At 50.6% G+C, this 16,009-nt stretch overlaps 6 protein-coding genes across 6 annotated transcripts; 4 read left to right on the top strand and 2 right to left on the bottom strand.

The window, feature by feature from the left end:
• Positions 1–374: 374 nt before the first annotated feature.
• NECHADRAFT_87666 (uncharacterized protein) lies at positions 375–5,486 on the top strand (the record flags this gene model as incomplete). Its single annotated transcript, XM_003047364.1, has 3 exons — positions 375–2,139; positions 2,198–2,564; positions 2,627–5,486. The coding sequence occupies 3 exons, from the start codon at positions 375–377 to the stop codon at positions 5,484–5,486; spliced, it is 4,992 nt and encodes a 1,663-aa protein (XP_003047410.1).
• NECHADRAFT_102157 (uncharacterized protein) lies at positions 5,485–6,523 on the bottom strand (the record flags this gene model as incomplete). The annotated part of the gene is made up of 1 exon (XM_003047177.1): positions 5,485–6,523. One exon carries the CDS (start codon positions 6,521–6,523, stop codon positions 5,603–5,605), a length of 921 nt encoding a protein of 306 aa, XP_003047223.1. The 3' UTR covers positions 5,485–5,602.
• A 986-nt stretch (positions 6,524–7,509) lies between these two features.
• On the top strand, positions 7,510–8,148 carry NECHADRAFT_53777 (uncharacterized protein; the record flags this gene model as incomplete). The annotated part of the gene is made up of 2 exons (XM_003047363.1): positions 7,510–7,961; positions 8,019–8,148. Coding segments are annotated over 2 exons (582 nt in total), but the record flags the coding sequence as incomplete, so codon positions are not given.
• A 1,856-nt stretch (positions 8,149–10,004) lies between these two features.
• Positions 10,005–11,426, top strand: NECHADRAFT_16153 (uncharacterized protein; the record flags this gene model as incomplete). The annotated part of the gene is made up of 2 exons (XM_003047362.1): positions 10,005–10,314; positions 10,651–11,426. Coding segments are annotated over 2 exons (1,086 nt in total), but the record flags the coding sequence as incomplete, so codon positions are not given.
• A 341-nt stretch (positions 11,427–11,767) lies between these two features.
• On the bottom strand, positions 11,768–12,632 carry NECHADRAFT_87662 (uncharacterized protein; the record flags this gene model as incomplete). The annotated part of the gene is made up of 3 exons (XM_003047176.1): positions 11,768–11,784; positions 11,937–12,167; positions 12,221–12,632. The coding sequence occupies 3 exons, from the start codon at positions 12,630–12,632 to the stop codon at positions 11,768–11,770; spliced, it is 660 nt and encodes a 219-aa protein (XP_003047222.1).
• A 580-nt stretch (positions 12,633–13,212) lies between these two features.
• On the top strand, positions 13,213–14,983 carry NECHADRAFT_97771 (uncharacterized protein; the record flags this gene model as incomplete). The annotated part of the gene is made up of 4 exons (XM_003047361.1): positions 13,213–13,282; positions 13,338–14,518; positions 14,576–14,680; positions 14,732–14,983. The coding sequence occupies 4 exons, from the start codon at positions 13,213–13,215 to the stop codon at positions 14,981–14,983; spliced, it is 1,608 nt and encodes a 535-aa protein (XP_003047407.1).
• Positions 14,984–16,009: the final 1,026 nt, after the last annotated feature.

The following is a 16,009-nucleotide window of genomic DNA, read 5'->3' as shown; positions in this document are numbered from 1 at the left end:
AATTGACGTAGAGATAAGCGGACCAACTTTGACGAGCGGAGTGAATGGAATGAAGACATAGCGACTGCCAGTAGACCTATATGTGCGTCCAACCTCTCTTTGGGGAGGGGCAAGTACTGGACAGTTAGTTGCCCTGGTCTGATGCCCGATCGTCGATGCGCCCACGGCGCCGCCGCTTTGGTTCGGCTCGACCCGTCGCGTTCTGGAGCGAAGATCTCCATCCATATCGCCATCCACATTGAAGATCGGTGAGAATCAGCATGTGACGGAGATCTGCCTTTAAATACCTCTTAGCTTGTCAGTGTGTGTCAGGCCACTGACTGCTTTCTACCACTTTCAGCCAACAAGATTTCCGTGCATTCGTGAGCCTCAACATGTCCGACTCCAAAGCAACTGATGCGGCCATGGATTCGGCATGGCGCACCGATATAGGCACACTATGGACTGCAGCCGTGGCAAAACATAACCAAAAAGTCGGCATCAAGTTCAAACTCGATCAATCCAAAGCCATGAACACACCATGGAACAGTACCACCATGCAGGCCACCTTGAACCGGTTGACTGCCGAGTTCGAAAAGGAGCGCGACTCGGTTGGTCATTTCTCGGATCGCATTAGAGGCCCGCTTCAGGTCACACTCAAGATTGCAAAGGGGGCGGCCGAGGTCATTCTTCGTACTGCGAGCACCATCGGCGCCATTGCAGGGAGCGTGTTTGCGCCGGCACCCATCATTGCAGAAGCTTTGGTCTTTGTTTTGAGTGCCACGCAAAAAGTGTCGGGTCAGCTCGATGAGATCCAAAAGTTCTTTGAAGTCACAGAAAACTTCTTCCGGCGTCTGTCGATACTCGAGGGAAGGCTGCCGGATGGACCCCAATTTGGGCAGCAGCTTGTCGATGTGTTTGACAGGCTTCTCGGCTTCATTGTTGATGCCCAGATCTTTGTCGGCCGTGGCAAGTTCATGAACTTCTTCAAAGAGCTGGCCAAACCATCCACGCCCTTGTCCGATGCGCATGCCTTGTTTCAGGAGCAGCTCACTCGCCTTGACCAGGCAGCGTTATACTGCACTTTGGGCATCTCAGTCGACATCAATAAGAACGTTGCCGACCTCCGCGCCTTGGTGGACTTGGTCATTGACGATACCCATCACATCGTTGGACAGATTGATGGACTCGGCACCAATATCGTCGATCTGAAGCTGCAAATCGGTAGCTTCAGGCGAGACTTTAGCACATTCTCTCACGAGATACGTCACAAACCCAAGGCGGTCGATACCAGCAAACATATCACGGATGTTGTCACGGTGGACCACGCTAGCTATCAATCCAACGTTCTGAGAACCCTCAGGGCATCATTCAACATTGGAGATACAGAAGGCATACACCAGAGACGGCTGACCAGGATGTTGTCTTCACGTCTTCCTGGCACCTGCGAGTGGATTCATCACCAACAAGCCTACCATACCCTCCTTGATGGAACATCTCAGTTTCTTATGCTACAAGGTGGCCGTCACACCGGGAGAAGCATGTTATCATCGTTTATTTTTGAGCATCTCAAGACCTCCAAGCAACAACTCCCGATCAACAAGAGTGGCACACAAACCGAAGCTGCATGTATATCGGTCGCCTACTTCTGTTTTGGTCAAGAGTTTGGAGGACGAAACTCTGTTGACGACATGATTCGTTGCTGTGTTATGCAAATCGTCGAACAAGACGCTGCGTATCGCAAATGGGCCATGGATCACTATCTCGGGCAGAAGTCTCGAGGAGAGAGTACCAACCCAACATGGGACGGTCACTTTGCTGAGAGATTTAAACCATCGGAGGGAGACTCACATCAGCCCTGGCTGTTCCTGATTCTTGACGACGTCGACATTTCCGAGTCAAAGGACGAGCTGCTCAAGTTCCAGACAACCATCGAAAAGATAAAGTTGAGAATCAGTCTCGTCCTGACTACAAGCTCGAATATGGAGATTGATATTCCGGAAGAGTCCAAGATTGTTCTGGGAGGCGGTAACACAAATACTGACAATCACGATCTCCGCACCTTCACCAAGCATCTTTCCATGAACTTGTCCCCTTTGAATGACCTCGCGCCCGAAACACGAGAAAGCCTCGTCAATGGTGTGTGTGAGAAAGCAACCAGTAAGTAAAAAGCCGATGACCCAACTCATTATGTTGGTGCTGACCATCACCTCCACAGCCTACTTGTATGTGGACTATGCTCTCCGACGATTCAACGTCCTTGGCGGCAGTGACTTGTCTCCATTGAACACGCTCAAAACGAATCACGTGGAGATATACGGGGACCTCTTTCATGAATGCATCGATCATCGAAACGAACAAGAACAGACTCAGCTTCATTGTCTCTTTACTTGGCTGGCTCTCTGCAATGACCAACCGCTGTGTCTTGGGACAGCAAAAGTCCTGCTCAATTTGGTGTCCCAATGGCAGATCAACGCAGATGCGGAGGAGATCCGCGCAGGAAAGGGGGAAGCCAAGTTCCGCGACGGAGTCGGCCTTGCAGCTGGGAATCGGCTTCAAGTGGAACTGGCGGGCAACTTATCGCTGTGAGTCGATCAAGACCATATAGTAGCTCATACGGAAGCCCTTATACTAACTGAATATCTAGCCTTCTATCTCGGTCAGCCCCAATGTCCAGACACGGTCAAAACGGTGGTCAAGCAGGCGACGACGACCTAATTCAGTTCCGACATCCTGCGCTCCAGGCATACTGGCCAACGACAACATGGGCTAGTCTCCCGGCTAATGTTCTCATGTTTAAGATGCTCTCTCATGTTCTTACTGAGAAGATCGATGTCGAGGAGGAGAAGGATAAGAACCATGAGCAGCTTGTGTATCAAGCTGCCACACTTTGGTTCAAGTTCTTACGAGCTACTTCATCACAATACTTGCATGTTGATCCTATAATGGATTCACCCCAGAAGAAACCAGAAATGAAACCACCGCGAAGCATCATGACTACGACACCACCGCGCAGTATCATGGCTGGCCTCGCGACGAGCCGTCGGGCAATCGGGCCATTCGCCCGCAATCAGAGCACCAGTGTTGCTAACCACATCAGTCCCCCTCGGGAAGGTCCAGTGAAGAGGTCATATCGCGCACCGATTTCAGAGCATGAGGCTTCGGGGCCGCAACGCGTAACGTTCTCAAGACCCGAGATTCCAATCAAGGAGAAGAGCCGACCGGCTGCTGTTGTTGCAAAGACCGTGGTACGAGGAATAGCTCACGTCCTCAGCAACGAGAATGGTGCATTGAAGATTCTGGAGGTCAATGTACCCGAAGTAGATTGGGGGAAATGCCAATCTCTGCTGGGAAAAGACTTTGATGAGATCCGTGGAACGTTGAGGATACTTTCCTACTGGCTGCGTTTAGTAGACAGGGGTGACTTGACCGGCCTGTCCGAAGGACCTCGAGACTGGCTCAACGCGATAGAACCAGAGAGGGATTATCCAGGGCCCCACTGCAGCATCCTCGAACAGTTGGCAGCGCGCCATAGCGACAATTGGGGAGCGGCACAGTTTCCGAGCAGTGCATACAACTCATTCCGATTCGCCCACCAAGCGTTGCGCGATCGAGACACCTACATGTTGCAAGGGAGAGGACCCTACCCCCTGCACTTTGAGCCTGAAGCACGCGTGGAAGCAATCCTCGAAGCGGGAGAGGGGCTGAGAATAAGGATGAAAGGGCAGGATGATGAGGGTGAGAGGCTGAAGGCTGCCACAGCCAGTGTTGCCATCGCGATGGCGCTGCGGTATGACGGGCTCTACGAGCCAGCGTTGGAAGAGGCTCTCAATGCGGCCAAGATCATCGAGGGACAGGATGAACATGGAAAGGAAGTCTTCAATTCGTTCAAAAATGCATACGACGAGGCCATAAGAGCACGAAATGGCGAGCCAGACACGACGCCCAAGACCAGCATCGGTGGCTACGAAACGAGTTTACAGCAACTCATGGAAAGCGGCAACTCTTATCTCTTGGGAAGCAAAGAGGCTAAGCTTCGTTTTGACGTTTACAATCGGATTGGGCGAATTTGTTATGGCATGTCAGAAGACAAGACTGATCTGGCGGTCGAGGCTGGTGCCAAGTCCCTCCCGGAAAAGGCGTTGGAGAAGAAGGGATATCTCGAGGCTTCCCGAGTGGCATTTGTGACGGCGCTTGGAACAAAAGAGGAGGGCCGTAACATGATACGGACCTATTGGTTGAAGGCCAAGGTCGAAGCACTTCTTCAGGATGACAAGTGTGCTCTGGAGAGCGTCAAGAAAGCCGTCGAGACTGCCAAAAAGAGTGACGAGGAGATTACAACTGTCTTCTTCGACGAGCTGGTTCATGAGTTGAGCAAGGGCATGGATGGACCAGAGAACGTTCTTCAACTCTTAGACCTTATAGGGCATGCGCAGCTCGTCAAGGGTTTCATGGGAGAAACACACCAGCGAATCCACAAGGCAGCCAAGAAGCAAGGCAAGTCGGCCGCTGAGAAGGTCAAAAGGATTTATGCCGAGGCCGTCAATCGTCTGATCGATGGGGAAGATGCGGCTGCGCAGATGCTGTCGATCTGGTGGGCCGATTTTGTGCGCTTCGTCTGGGCAGAGTTCCAAGAGGATGCGGCAGAAGAAGCCGAGGAGATCCTGCGTCGAGCACTCCGTGTCAAGGTCGCTGGGAGTGTCGATACTACTATACGTATCGGCTGGCGGCTTGCCGACATGTTTCTCGAGCAGTTCTTGGGTCCTGCAGAAAGGAGACAGGAACCTGTCGACTTGAAGGATGTTGTGGCCAAGAAGCAGGTTGCCCTTGATAAGATGGAAGATCTGGTGTCTCAGTTGCAGGGGCTTCAGGCCGACTTTGAGCCTTATCAGTCTCAAATAAGCATCCCGCTATCCATCATGCGGCGCAAGCTCAGTCCAGCCTTGGACTTCTTCGAAGGCGCCGATCAGACTTTTCAGGGGTGCGTCAAGACTCTGACGGACGAGCACCAGGACAACGACGCCCCAAGCTTCCAGGTCCTTGCTAAGGTCCTATGTCTGGTGCCTGGTTTGAAGAAGCATGCAGAGATTGCTGCCTCCTGCCAGTTCTATGTTATCGATGACCAGCTATTTACAGGGAAAAGTCAGTCCCCCGTGACTTGCAGTTACTGCGAGAAACACGTTGGCGGAGATGCTGAGACGGAGGCTGTCTATCTGTGCTGCTATTGTACCAATACCTTCGCCTGCAAGAGCTGCTACGACAACAAAGCATCTGGGAAGCCCAACAGAGCCACTGAAGAGCTAGATGCTGTCGTGCTGCAGCCCCCATGTCGACCTGAGCACTTCTACGTATCAGCCCGTGGCGACAACTGGGGTGGAACCAGGGACGGCCAGATGGTTATCAAGGGTGGACAGGAGAGAGAGCTGTCGTTCCAAGAATGGTTGGACGAGCTCAAGGGGGAATGGGAAGTCGCATGGCAGAAGTCCTGGGGAGAGCCTACACTTTGAGTAATTTATGCTGAAGATTGAGATATTTTACGGACTTGTCTTGTTAATAGAGGAGATGGCTGCTATGCACGATTTCTCTAGCCAATAGCTTGTATCAAGCTTGGGCATTGCTCCGTCTAGGCTACGATAATACGATACCCAATCCTTGGGAAATGAACTGTTACGGTCCCAACCAGGGCATCGTCCCTCTCCACTGCAACCTCGCGGAGTGACAGAGTCACCAAACGTCCAACGACAGGTTCTTTACCATAGTCATCGGGGACTAAAGTGACCAATTCGCCTTGTGAGAGTCCAAGGAAATTATCAACCTCGACTCCCCGCCCCGGCAAGCCTGTACTTACTCGCGCGGCTTCGTGGGCTTCCTCCACCGTCGCAAAACTCATCTCGCCATGGCCGATTTGCTTGACTCTGTTCTCCCATTCTTCTATCTTGTGGAATCCACGTAAAATTTCTGTCGCGGATGGGACAAATGCTCGAGCTGTCCAAATCTCGACGTAGGCGTGGAAGTCGGCGAGACTTGGTTCTTCGCCAAGCCAGAAGCGGCGCCCATCCGCGAGTTGCTCTTCGATCAATGCGGCGTGTGCTCGTAGCTGACTCTTCAAATGTGGTATTTCGGCTTCAATGTTTTCAATATCCATAAATCCTTCAAAGAACTTTTTGCGATCGGCCATTAGATTCGCAGGAAAGTCTGGTTTGTTGACTCCGATGGCAAGCCCAGAACTCGAGATGTGTAGAGGCCTGTCAGACCATTCTGACAAGGCTACGCATAAGCCACGGCTGCCGCCTGGATATATAGTTGGGTCAGGGTACCGCTCTTCCAGTTCATCCGCAATTAATCTGGAATCGCAGTAGATATCCGAGCCGATCTGCATGACCGGTGTTTTGCGGTACCCTCCGGTCAGTGCGGTGAGGTTTGGCTTGGGCATGACCAGTTCAGCATCCACGGATTTCCATTGAAGTGATTTCAGCCCTAGAATAAGCCGAATCTTTTCACCAAATGGTGATGTCGCGAAATTGTGCAGGAAAATGGTCGACATTATTGACAGATAGGTAGTTAGGGGCGTGTTTCATTCTTCGTGGCACACTCATGTCCAATTTTATATCACTCAGTGCATAGCTGATCATACCATCATGGCGTTTATATCCGATATCTCCATGTTGGAAAACCAATCAGTAGCTTTGCACTCTTCCGTTTCCACCTTCTCCTCACCTCTAGGAAGATGAGTTAACCCGACTCGGGTCATGAGTTGGTCCGTATTCTCCACTAACATCGCGGTGGGGAGAGTCTCTCTTTCCTTCTCCATGCATTTATTGTAGAGTGTAGCTTAGAGGGATGGTAATGATTTCTCTAAAAATATGCTTATGAACAACTGTTTGACAACTAGGCTACAGCTACAAACATGTTTCTAACCCATAGTTATTGCTTACAGCCTCCTCGACCGAGTTAGGCTCCTTTGGGCATCAATGCCATGCGTGTGAGAATAATATGGAGTTTCTGACGGGCTTCTACTTCCAGCACTTCCTCTTGCCAAACGTTTCCCTGACTCACTAACGAACGAAGTTATGTCCCTTTAACCCTATCCAATGAGCGACATCTGTGACTGGTGTAACCATCGCCTGATGCGACTTATCCCAAAATATTGGCGGAGGGATTATGTTGTGGACTCTCGGGAAATCCTCAGCATCAATGCGGAAGCTAAGAAGGGTTGCAAAATTTGCAGGCTACTCCGAGAGAGTCTAGTGACTCTCCAAGTCGACGTTGAGGACGAAAAATGTCGCGTCATGACTATTGCGGTGCCAACCTTGGATCAACGCCAGTTTACCCTTCGCTTCCGGTACTCACTCGGTCTGGGAGCGCCGTCGAAGGTATTCACATTCTGCTTGCAAGGTACATGTCACACTCCCATTCAGCCATGGAGGCGAAGAGTTTTGGCCTCAAAGTCCCAACGTTGTAGTTGTTGAACTGGGAGCCGTTGTCATGTGGATTGCGACGCTGACACGAACTGTAGGATATAATTCCTGGATGCTAGAGGGTCCAATCGATGCCACTGTAAGCCATGGGTTCCAGGCTCAACGGGCAGGGGCCCTGGCATTCTTACCAACTAGAATCCTGGATACGAGGCAAGATGAATGCATTCACCGAATCCGTGAGTGGATATTCCGCTGCAAGAACCAACACCCATCTTGCTCGCACCAAGGACTAGCAGGCTCTCATCTTCCATCCCGCGTCATTGAAGTCGGTTACCCACCAAAACTTTACGAGTCTCAGGGCGAAAGAGCCCACTACATAACGCTTAGCCACTGCTGGGGAACATCTCAACACTTTGTGACCACATCTGAGAACATCCAAGACCTGCGAACTGAAATCCCTTGGATGTCGCTTCCAAAGACGTTCCAAGATGCAATTTTGATCACCCGAAACTTGGGGATTAGATTCCTCTGGATAGACTCGCTGTGTATTATGCAAGACAAAAGGTACTGCAACATTGATCTACCCACCTTCAGCTCACCGGGCTAACTTCAAATCTTTAGATCGGACTGGGAACTGGAATTGGCGAAAATGGGTGATAACTATAAGAACTCATTTCTCACTATCGCTGCTGCTTCAGCTGTCGACGACCAGGCGGGCTTTCTTGGCCCCAGGGGGACTACCAGCATCCTTCGGGATTTACCTCCAGTATCAGGCATTCCTGCAGGCCTAATGGTCCGAGAGGTTCCAGAGGAAGTGGGTAGCTGTCAGCAAGATGAGCTGAGCGAGCCACTATACACACGCGGCTGGGTGCTACAGGAGCGACTTCTTTCCCCCAGGGTTTTGTCTTTTGGCTCAGCGGAGCTAAGATGGGACTGCAACGCGTCTACGTTTACGGAAACCGGTCATTCGCCCCCAAAAGACACACAGATAGCCTACCGGAGAGAATTCTTTCGGATAACTGCCGACGATTCCAATTTGCGGCCGCTCGCAGAAAAGGAACACAACATCTTGGCGATATACGACTGGTGGCATCAGTCTCTCGTCCCGGCGTACACGAAACTGAAACTCACTAAACAAGACGATAAGCTGCCAGCTTTGTCAGCCATAGCTGAGGAAGTCAGATTGAGGACTGGAGATGTCTATCTTGCTGGCATATGGAAACGCGACTTGCATCGTGGTCTTCTCTGGATGTGCCGGTCCACAGGCCGGCTTCCTGATAAATATCGCGCCCCGTCGTGGTCCTGGGCATCGATAGAGTCGCCATCCATTGTTTCCGAGTCAGTGACTTCATCCCAGCGTTTCGACTCCGGGATTCTGGATGCGCAGTTTGAGGGACCACGCGCCAATGATCCCGAAAGGGTCCCATCTGGATACATAAGAGCCGAAGGTCTCTGCTTTGAAGCAACCCTTGAGGCGATCCTCCCTTCAGAGAGCAACCAGAACCAAACCATTTCGTTTTCGCTTTCAGGGCCACTGATGTACTCAAAGGCCTCAAGATTCTTTCCTGACGTGCCTCTAGAGGTGGCACCTTTCCAAACGAGCAACGGTGAAATTTCTACGACACTGAAGAGGTCCCATACCAACACCCATCGTCGTCAACTTCCGATCTCTGGGACGGTTTGGTGTTTTTTAGTGTCTTGCTTTACTAATGGGAGGCTTGGGTTTATGGTCTTGGGAAGGTCAAGCGCACAAAAGGATAGTTTTGAAAGACTCGGATTGGCGAAAATCCACCACCTGGAATTCATGCAGAATTGGCATGAACATGTACCACGACGAGAATTAGTTATACTTTAGTCTCTTAGTTATGACCACAAGATGGAACTCATTAAAGGACACGTGAATGTCCAAAAATGCCAGCGTCCAGAGGCTCAGGCCTTGGACGAAGACTATCTCCGGCACCGAGTGAGCAAAGTGCCCCGCGGGCTTCGCGTCACAATTCCAATAGATGGATGGCAACCACAAGATTAGCGGGTGAATAATAGTCCAGAAAATACGCCGGTGGTGCATTATACTTATCCGCCGGTCTCGCACCTATTAATTCGTCGCCACTCAAGCCTGTCTCTGTCATCCAGATACTGCATGATATCCTCTAGGGGCCTATTGGTCGAGGCCCTCCCCCCGACAGTCTCTTGTTTACCAACACCCAACCGAGCTGAAGAGACGGAGCGGGATCTGCGGGGTCACCCTGGATGACAAGGAACGGTACCAGCCTATGATTTCGTGCAATCTAACGCCCTGGATAGGCTTAGCTGCTGCAGTAGCTCCTTGAAGCCGGCTTTGATCGCCCGCCAACCAAAATAGACCGGCTGGACTGCTGAGGTATTGTATTAATGGATATTTAAGTATTTGTGCACCTAATGATTGCTTGCGATACCTTGGCAGATCAAGAATCACTCATTTTCTACTCCCAAAGCTACACACACCTACCATTGACCCCAATGGCACCACAGAGTAAGCTTCAGAGTGCCATTCTTAATGCCACCTCTAACGATATTCTCATAGCCTTAGCCCAGCTGGTCAGAGACCGCATTGGCCTTCCTGCTGCTCTGCCTTCAGAGAATCCCACCTCGTCTGCATGGCAATATCCTCCTGCCGACGTTGCAAAGGCCCAATCTACCACTCTTCCTCCAGTCACTGATGTTGCCATCATTGGGTCGGGCATCACTGGCACCAGTGTCGCCCACACGATGTTGAACCACCCTTCTGCTGCCGGGCTACGCATAACTATCTTGGAAGCCCGCAATGCCTGCAGCGGCGCCACGGGCCGCAATGGAGGCCACCTTGTTTCCGATACCTGTGGGCGATTTGAGGATCTCGTCAATGCCTTGGGAGTCGAGGAAGCTATAAGTATTTTGCGTTTCAGCGAAGCCAATATCACAGAGCTCAAGACACTGGTGAGCCAACTTGAACAAGAGGAACACGAGTTTATACAGCTCCGAGAAGTCAATGCCACAGATGTTGTGATGGATCGGAAGTCTCTGGAGGAGGCCAAACGTTCTTTGGACTTACTGCAGGCTACGATACCGGATACCATCCTCAAGTACGGCATGACAGAGGATCAAGACATCATAAAGGTACACTTCCCCTTGAGCCTACTCTCATGGTAAATTGCCAATTCGAAGCTAACACATGCTTCCACTTGATAGAACGAATACTTGTATCGTGACGGCCTCGCTGGCTTTACTCAGGAAGGCGCATGCGCCCTCTGGCCTTATCGACTGGTCACTATCCTTCAAAAGCGCCTACTCGATCTGCACGAGGGTAGATTCTCCCTTGAAACGAATACAGCCGTCACTTCAGTTTCCCACCAAGACAAGTCTCTGGGTGAACCTGGATACCTAGTCGAAACAACACGAGGCGCCATCAAGGCTAAAACAGTTATCCACTGTTCGAATGGCTATGCATCCCATCTACTACCAAGCCTGACTGGCAAGATCTACCCATTGAGGGGTACAATGTCAGTGCAAGATCCTGGGGCTGCTTTCCCTCGAGTTGGCGACCGATACTCGTGGACACAGATGCACCAAAGCCGCTATGATCCCGAGACAAAGCGCATCACGACAGGACTATACTATGCTCAGCAAAATGCTTTGACGGGAGATATCTACATCGGAGGAGAGAGTCAGGAAGTCGACAGCCTATTGACGAGCGATGACTCTGAAGTCGCAGCATCTGCCAAGGATCACATCTCGTCTATCATCCCAAAGATATTTTCAGGCGCTGATGACGCCCGCGCCAAGACAGTTTGGTCTGGAATCATGGGTTTCACGACTGACTGGTTGCCCATGGTTGGGAATCTTGGGCAAGCTGGTACGGGGTCGGCCTCAAACGAGTGGATCGCAGCCGGGTTCAATGGCCACGGTATGGATAAGTGTTGGTTGACTGGACAGGCTGTTGCTAGAATGGCTTTGGGTGAGGATGTTCCTTCATGGTTCCCCAAATCTTACCTTCTCACCTCGGAGAGGCTTGAGTCTTGCACTTTGGACGCTTCAGTGGCCTTGTTCCAGGACACTTTCGTTGACACCCCTGCGAAGATTTGAGAGAATTTGAGTGTTCTACTCCAAGGAGGCTGTACACTCGCTGCTGGGGATAGTACGCGATAACGATTTGTTGCCTGCATCCTTGTCATAGTTCCTTTAGTCACAATTGCTTCACGCACTTTGACAATAATACAACCTTTGTAGCACTACAAATATGACAGATAACTTAAAAACTGGTCAATGCCACATCGAGTCTCGCATTCACACCCACCAAGAACCAGAACAGCACAGCTGGATTATCTGGATTTGCCCCGTAACAACATCTCTCTTCACTTGGCGTCATATACTAGTCAGATGAAGTCCAATTGTATAGCATTGGTGCATTGGCAAGCAATTTCACGACAGGCAGCAAGGTGTGGTCACAGGCATGGGGGACTTGCCGTGTTGCCATCCAATTAACCGATACAGGACTACCTTTTCAAGCCTCCCATAGCATACCTTGTTCTTCGTATACATCCTCATGTGATTCCCCAACATTTCTTGGAGCCGGTGTACAGATCTTGCACACTCTCTTCCAACCCTTCTTCTCGTAAAATGGCACTGCATTCATTGTGCTCTCAAGCCAGATGGGTAGCCTCTCGGATACAGCAACTTCCATCAAACGGCTCATAAGTTTACTAGCAGCTCCATGCCCTTGGTGATTGGGATCCGTGGAGACATAGACGAGATCTAAAGACTCAGTAATTAGACAGTTTCTGTGATGGATCCAGGCATATTCTTACGGATGTACCGCCGTTGACCCATGCTCTTGACCCGGGCATCCTCCGCGATAGCAAGGTAATTCGATTGCCAGCTAAGAGTCTCGCTGTCAAAAGAAACACTATCGCCGGCAGCAGGATCAGGCTTTGGCTGGGTGTTTAACTCTTCGACCTCTTCATCGGCGGTATGGGGGTGAATCACATCCCAATGGATGAAACTCAGAATCCGACCATCGTCGTTTCTCGCAACCAACGTCCTGTCAGGCCTCTTTTGTATGGCATGCTCGATAGAGATTGTAAAGTAGGCTTGCAATTCTTGTCGGCGTTCGGGTGTGGGAAACTGAACAATGACAACGGGGTTCTCGGCCATTGATGAGACGTAAATCTCACCCAAACGTCGGGCTTCAGAAGGCTCTGGGGAGTTGATGACAACCATGATTGAGATTGCTAGGATACGGCAACAAATGCCGATAATGTTGGAAGCTTGCTCTTATGCTGTGCTGCTTCGTTCGCGGTTGGGAATGCCCTCTGCCACCACAAGAGCTAACCACAAATGGGCATTACAAGCGCCAAGTGATTTCATGGTATCTACCAAAAAGCACCGGCTCGTTCAGCACCGTGATTGCAAGGTATTGGCTGCTTTCGGGAAAGTGCTCTTTTACCCCGCAAGATCGAATTTAGCACGGCAAGAATCCACGGGCGATTAGATGGGATGGTTATTCTGGGGTAACGTTGTCAAACCGGCCGGTCTATTCTTTAGGTTGTGATTGGCCAGGCTGAAGCGAGTTGATAACTAATCTCTCAAACTACCGGTCGTGGAGGTCACACTTCGTAACCCCCTGATATCTTATCTACGTAATCCACCGGCTCCCGGTTGCTGCAGATCTTTGGATTGTTTGAGATCCTCGAAATATTAATATTACAGATGAATGGCGGTTCTGGATCAAATTCTTTTCCCAGAACCATAGACGATGGGCGAAAGCACTCAGTCAAGCAACAGTAAACTGTTCATCACCATGGCGCCATCAAGTCAACCCGACCAGGACCCTGACTTTTGGGCTCCAGGAACGGTGGTTATCGCAGATCGTGAGCTCCCTATCCTCAGTTCGCTCTCTCAGCCTGTCAGCTAACTATTTACAAGGCGACCAACTCATCAACGGCGCGATCCTGCATCCGACTCCGACAGACGACCCAAACGACCCCTTGAACTGGACTACGCTGCGGAAAGCTGTCAACTTCACCCTCGTGTCTCTCTATGTCCTGCTCACTTTTGTTCAGCTGGACATTGGATTCACAGCTTGGGAGCAAATGCAGGGAGAGCTGGGATTCTCGGTTGATCAACTCAATGGATCCGCCGCTGTCAACTATGCCGGTTTAGCTGTGGGCTGCATCCTCTTTATTCCTTTCGCCTACAAGTATGGGCGGCGTCCAGTCTACCTCTTCAGCGCACTATTGCAGTTTGTTGGCTGCATCTGGTTTGCAAGGACAAAAAACTTGGGGGATTCATATGGAAGCAACCTGATTTCCGGACTCGGTGGTGCCATCAGCGAGACCATTGCGCAGATGACCATCGCTGACCTTTTCTTCGTTCACGACCATGCATCCATGAACGGATGGTACCTCTTCTCCACCTTTACTGGCGCCTACCTTGGACCAGTCGCGTCGGGATATATCGTCGAGAGCCAAGGTTGGAGATGGATGTGGTGGTGGTGTGTCATTCTCTTCGGGATCAACCTCGTCTTGATCCTCCTGTTCTTTGAGGAAACCAAGTTTACTCGTGTTCTCACAGGCTCACACGAGGTTGGTCCTGGCCAAGGCGAGAGAAACGAGTCGACAGATACGTCTCGAGATAAGCAACCCCAACTACAGCAGGTTAGCTCTGCTGTACAGCTGGACTCTCAACCTCGCAAGAAGTCTTACCGCGAACGGCTTGCATGGGTTACGAAAACTGATGGATCCATGCTACATGACTTCTACCAGCCCGTGGTGGTCTTGTTCACCTTCCCTGCGGTTGCTTACACGGCTGCCACATTTGGTACCCTCTTGGCGTGGTTTGCCATTTTGATCTCTACGCAGTCAACGTACCTGTTTCTCCCGCCTTACAACTTCACTGCGGTAGGCGTAGGATTGATGAACCTCGCCCCCTTCGTCGGATCGGTTCCTGGTGTCTTCTTTGGCGGATACCTCAACGACAAGTCCATCGTGTGGCTGGCCAAGAGGAACAATGGTATCTACGAACCCGAGATGCGTCTCTGGCTTGCTCTTCCAATGGCCATCATTACCCCGGCTGGCATTCTTGTATTCGGCTTGGGGCTGAACAGTGTAAGTCTCAACTTCCAACAGTCATGTTACTACTCAGTAGCTTATTCTACAACCTAGGGAGCTTCATGGCCTATCCTTGCCGTCGGCCTTGGCATGTTTGCATTTGGTCTGACTGTTGCCAGCGATGTTGCACTCTCTTACTCAATGGACTGCTACCACGATGTAAGTACTTAGCCCACAATGGCCAGACAGAGATACTAACACGGGCCATAGATTGTCGGAAATGCTTTGGTTGGTGTTGTCTTTGTTCGTAATGTCCTCGCCGTGGTGGTTTTGTTCGCCCTCACACCCTGGACTGAAGCCATGGGCCTTCAAGGGCTTCACATCTTCATCTCTGTCGTCTGCTTTGTGGTGCTCCTTATCCCTGCGGTATTGCTTGTTTGGGGTAAGAAGGGAAGGGTGGCAACCAGGAACGCTTATATGAAGATGTCACAACAGCAGCCGACGGGACGCGACTTTTCTTAGCGTGTCTTTTACTTCAAGTTTTTCATTTTGATGACTTTGTCTCATTCCTAGGCATCAGCAAACTCTTCTTCTTCTTCCTTTAATTCCCCAGTTTCTTTCGTTTCTGTTGAGCTTGTAGAAGGGAGCGTTGGAAGCCTCAATGAGACTGATTGGCTGACGGTGCTCATGTGGGTCCTGGTTGCATTTATTTTATGCCCCTTGTGCAGCATTATGAATCTTATGCATCTGTCACCAATTTGCATAACGATTAATGGATGCATAACTGGCGCAATTCCATTGAGAGCTACGCTGTTTAAAGAACTTGGAGTCATACGCCAATAAGATCAATAATTCTCGGCGGTTAGGTTACAAAGAGGCGAAGGCAGCCAATGATTTCAGGGTGATTGATTTTGATGTCTTCCAATCTCACACTTTCGACCCTGCTCAGGCTTTGTCTCGCTCCCTCAGTTGCAATTCATTTATCGGTTTACTCAAACCTCACCACCTGACATAAGTTTTACGCTACCTCAAACAGCCAAACATTGAATCCTTTACCAAACGATCCCTACTATCTTCGCTCCCTAGCCTCGTGGCAAAACCTTGTAGTTTGAGCTCATTGTTTGCTCTCCTCCTCAAACATTCGCCGGTTATTACTGGCACCACCAACCATTCCAACCCGGCTTCTGGCTTCTGGATCTGCCAATATCCAGTCCATCAAAAGGCGAGTTCTCTAATCCTCCTCCTCTTCTCCATTCGCCAGATCCGTCTAATAAGGCCTAAGAGTTCGTATCATAACAGCGTCCCTCACAGTTGACGTAATGGCACCGAGGAACGCGGGCATCTGAGACGAATACCCTGAAACCAGATCCGTGTCGCGGAATTATTCCCTATAACTGGTAATGAATCGATTTTTTGCTTGTATTGCGTATTCTTTGAGCGGAGCTTCACCGACATGTTGCGCGGAGCGGAGAGTTGTTGTCGCTTGTAGCGGGGCCGCGGCGCGCGGCGACTTTACAGATTGATAAACACCGCCGTGGACAAACAGCC

This window comes from Fusarium vanettenii, assembly GCF_000151355.1.
Source record: "Fusarium vanettenii 77-13-4 chromosome 12 genomic scaffold NECHAsca_15_chr12_5_0, whole genome shotgun sequence".
Taxonomy (NCBI): domain Eukaryota; kingdom Fungi; phylum Ascomycota; class Sordariomycetes; order Hypocreales; family Nectriaceae; genus Fusarium; species Fusarium vanettenii.
The sequence above is the reverse complement of the archived record's forward strand: the minus strand, read 5'-3'. Positions and strand labels throughout refer to the sequence as shown.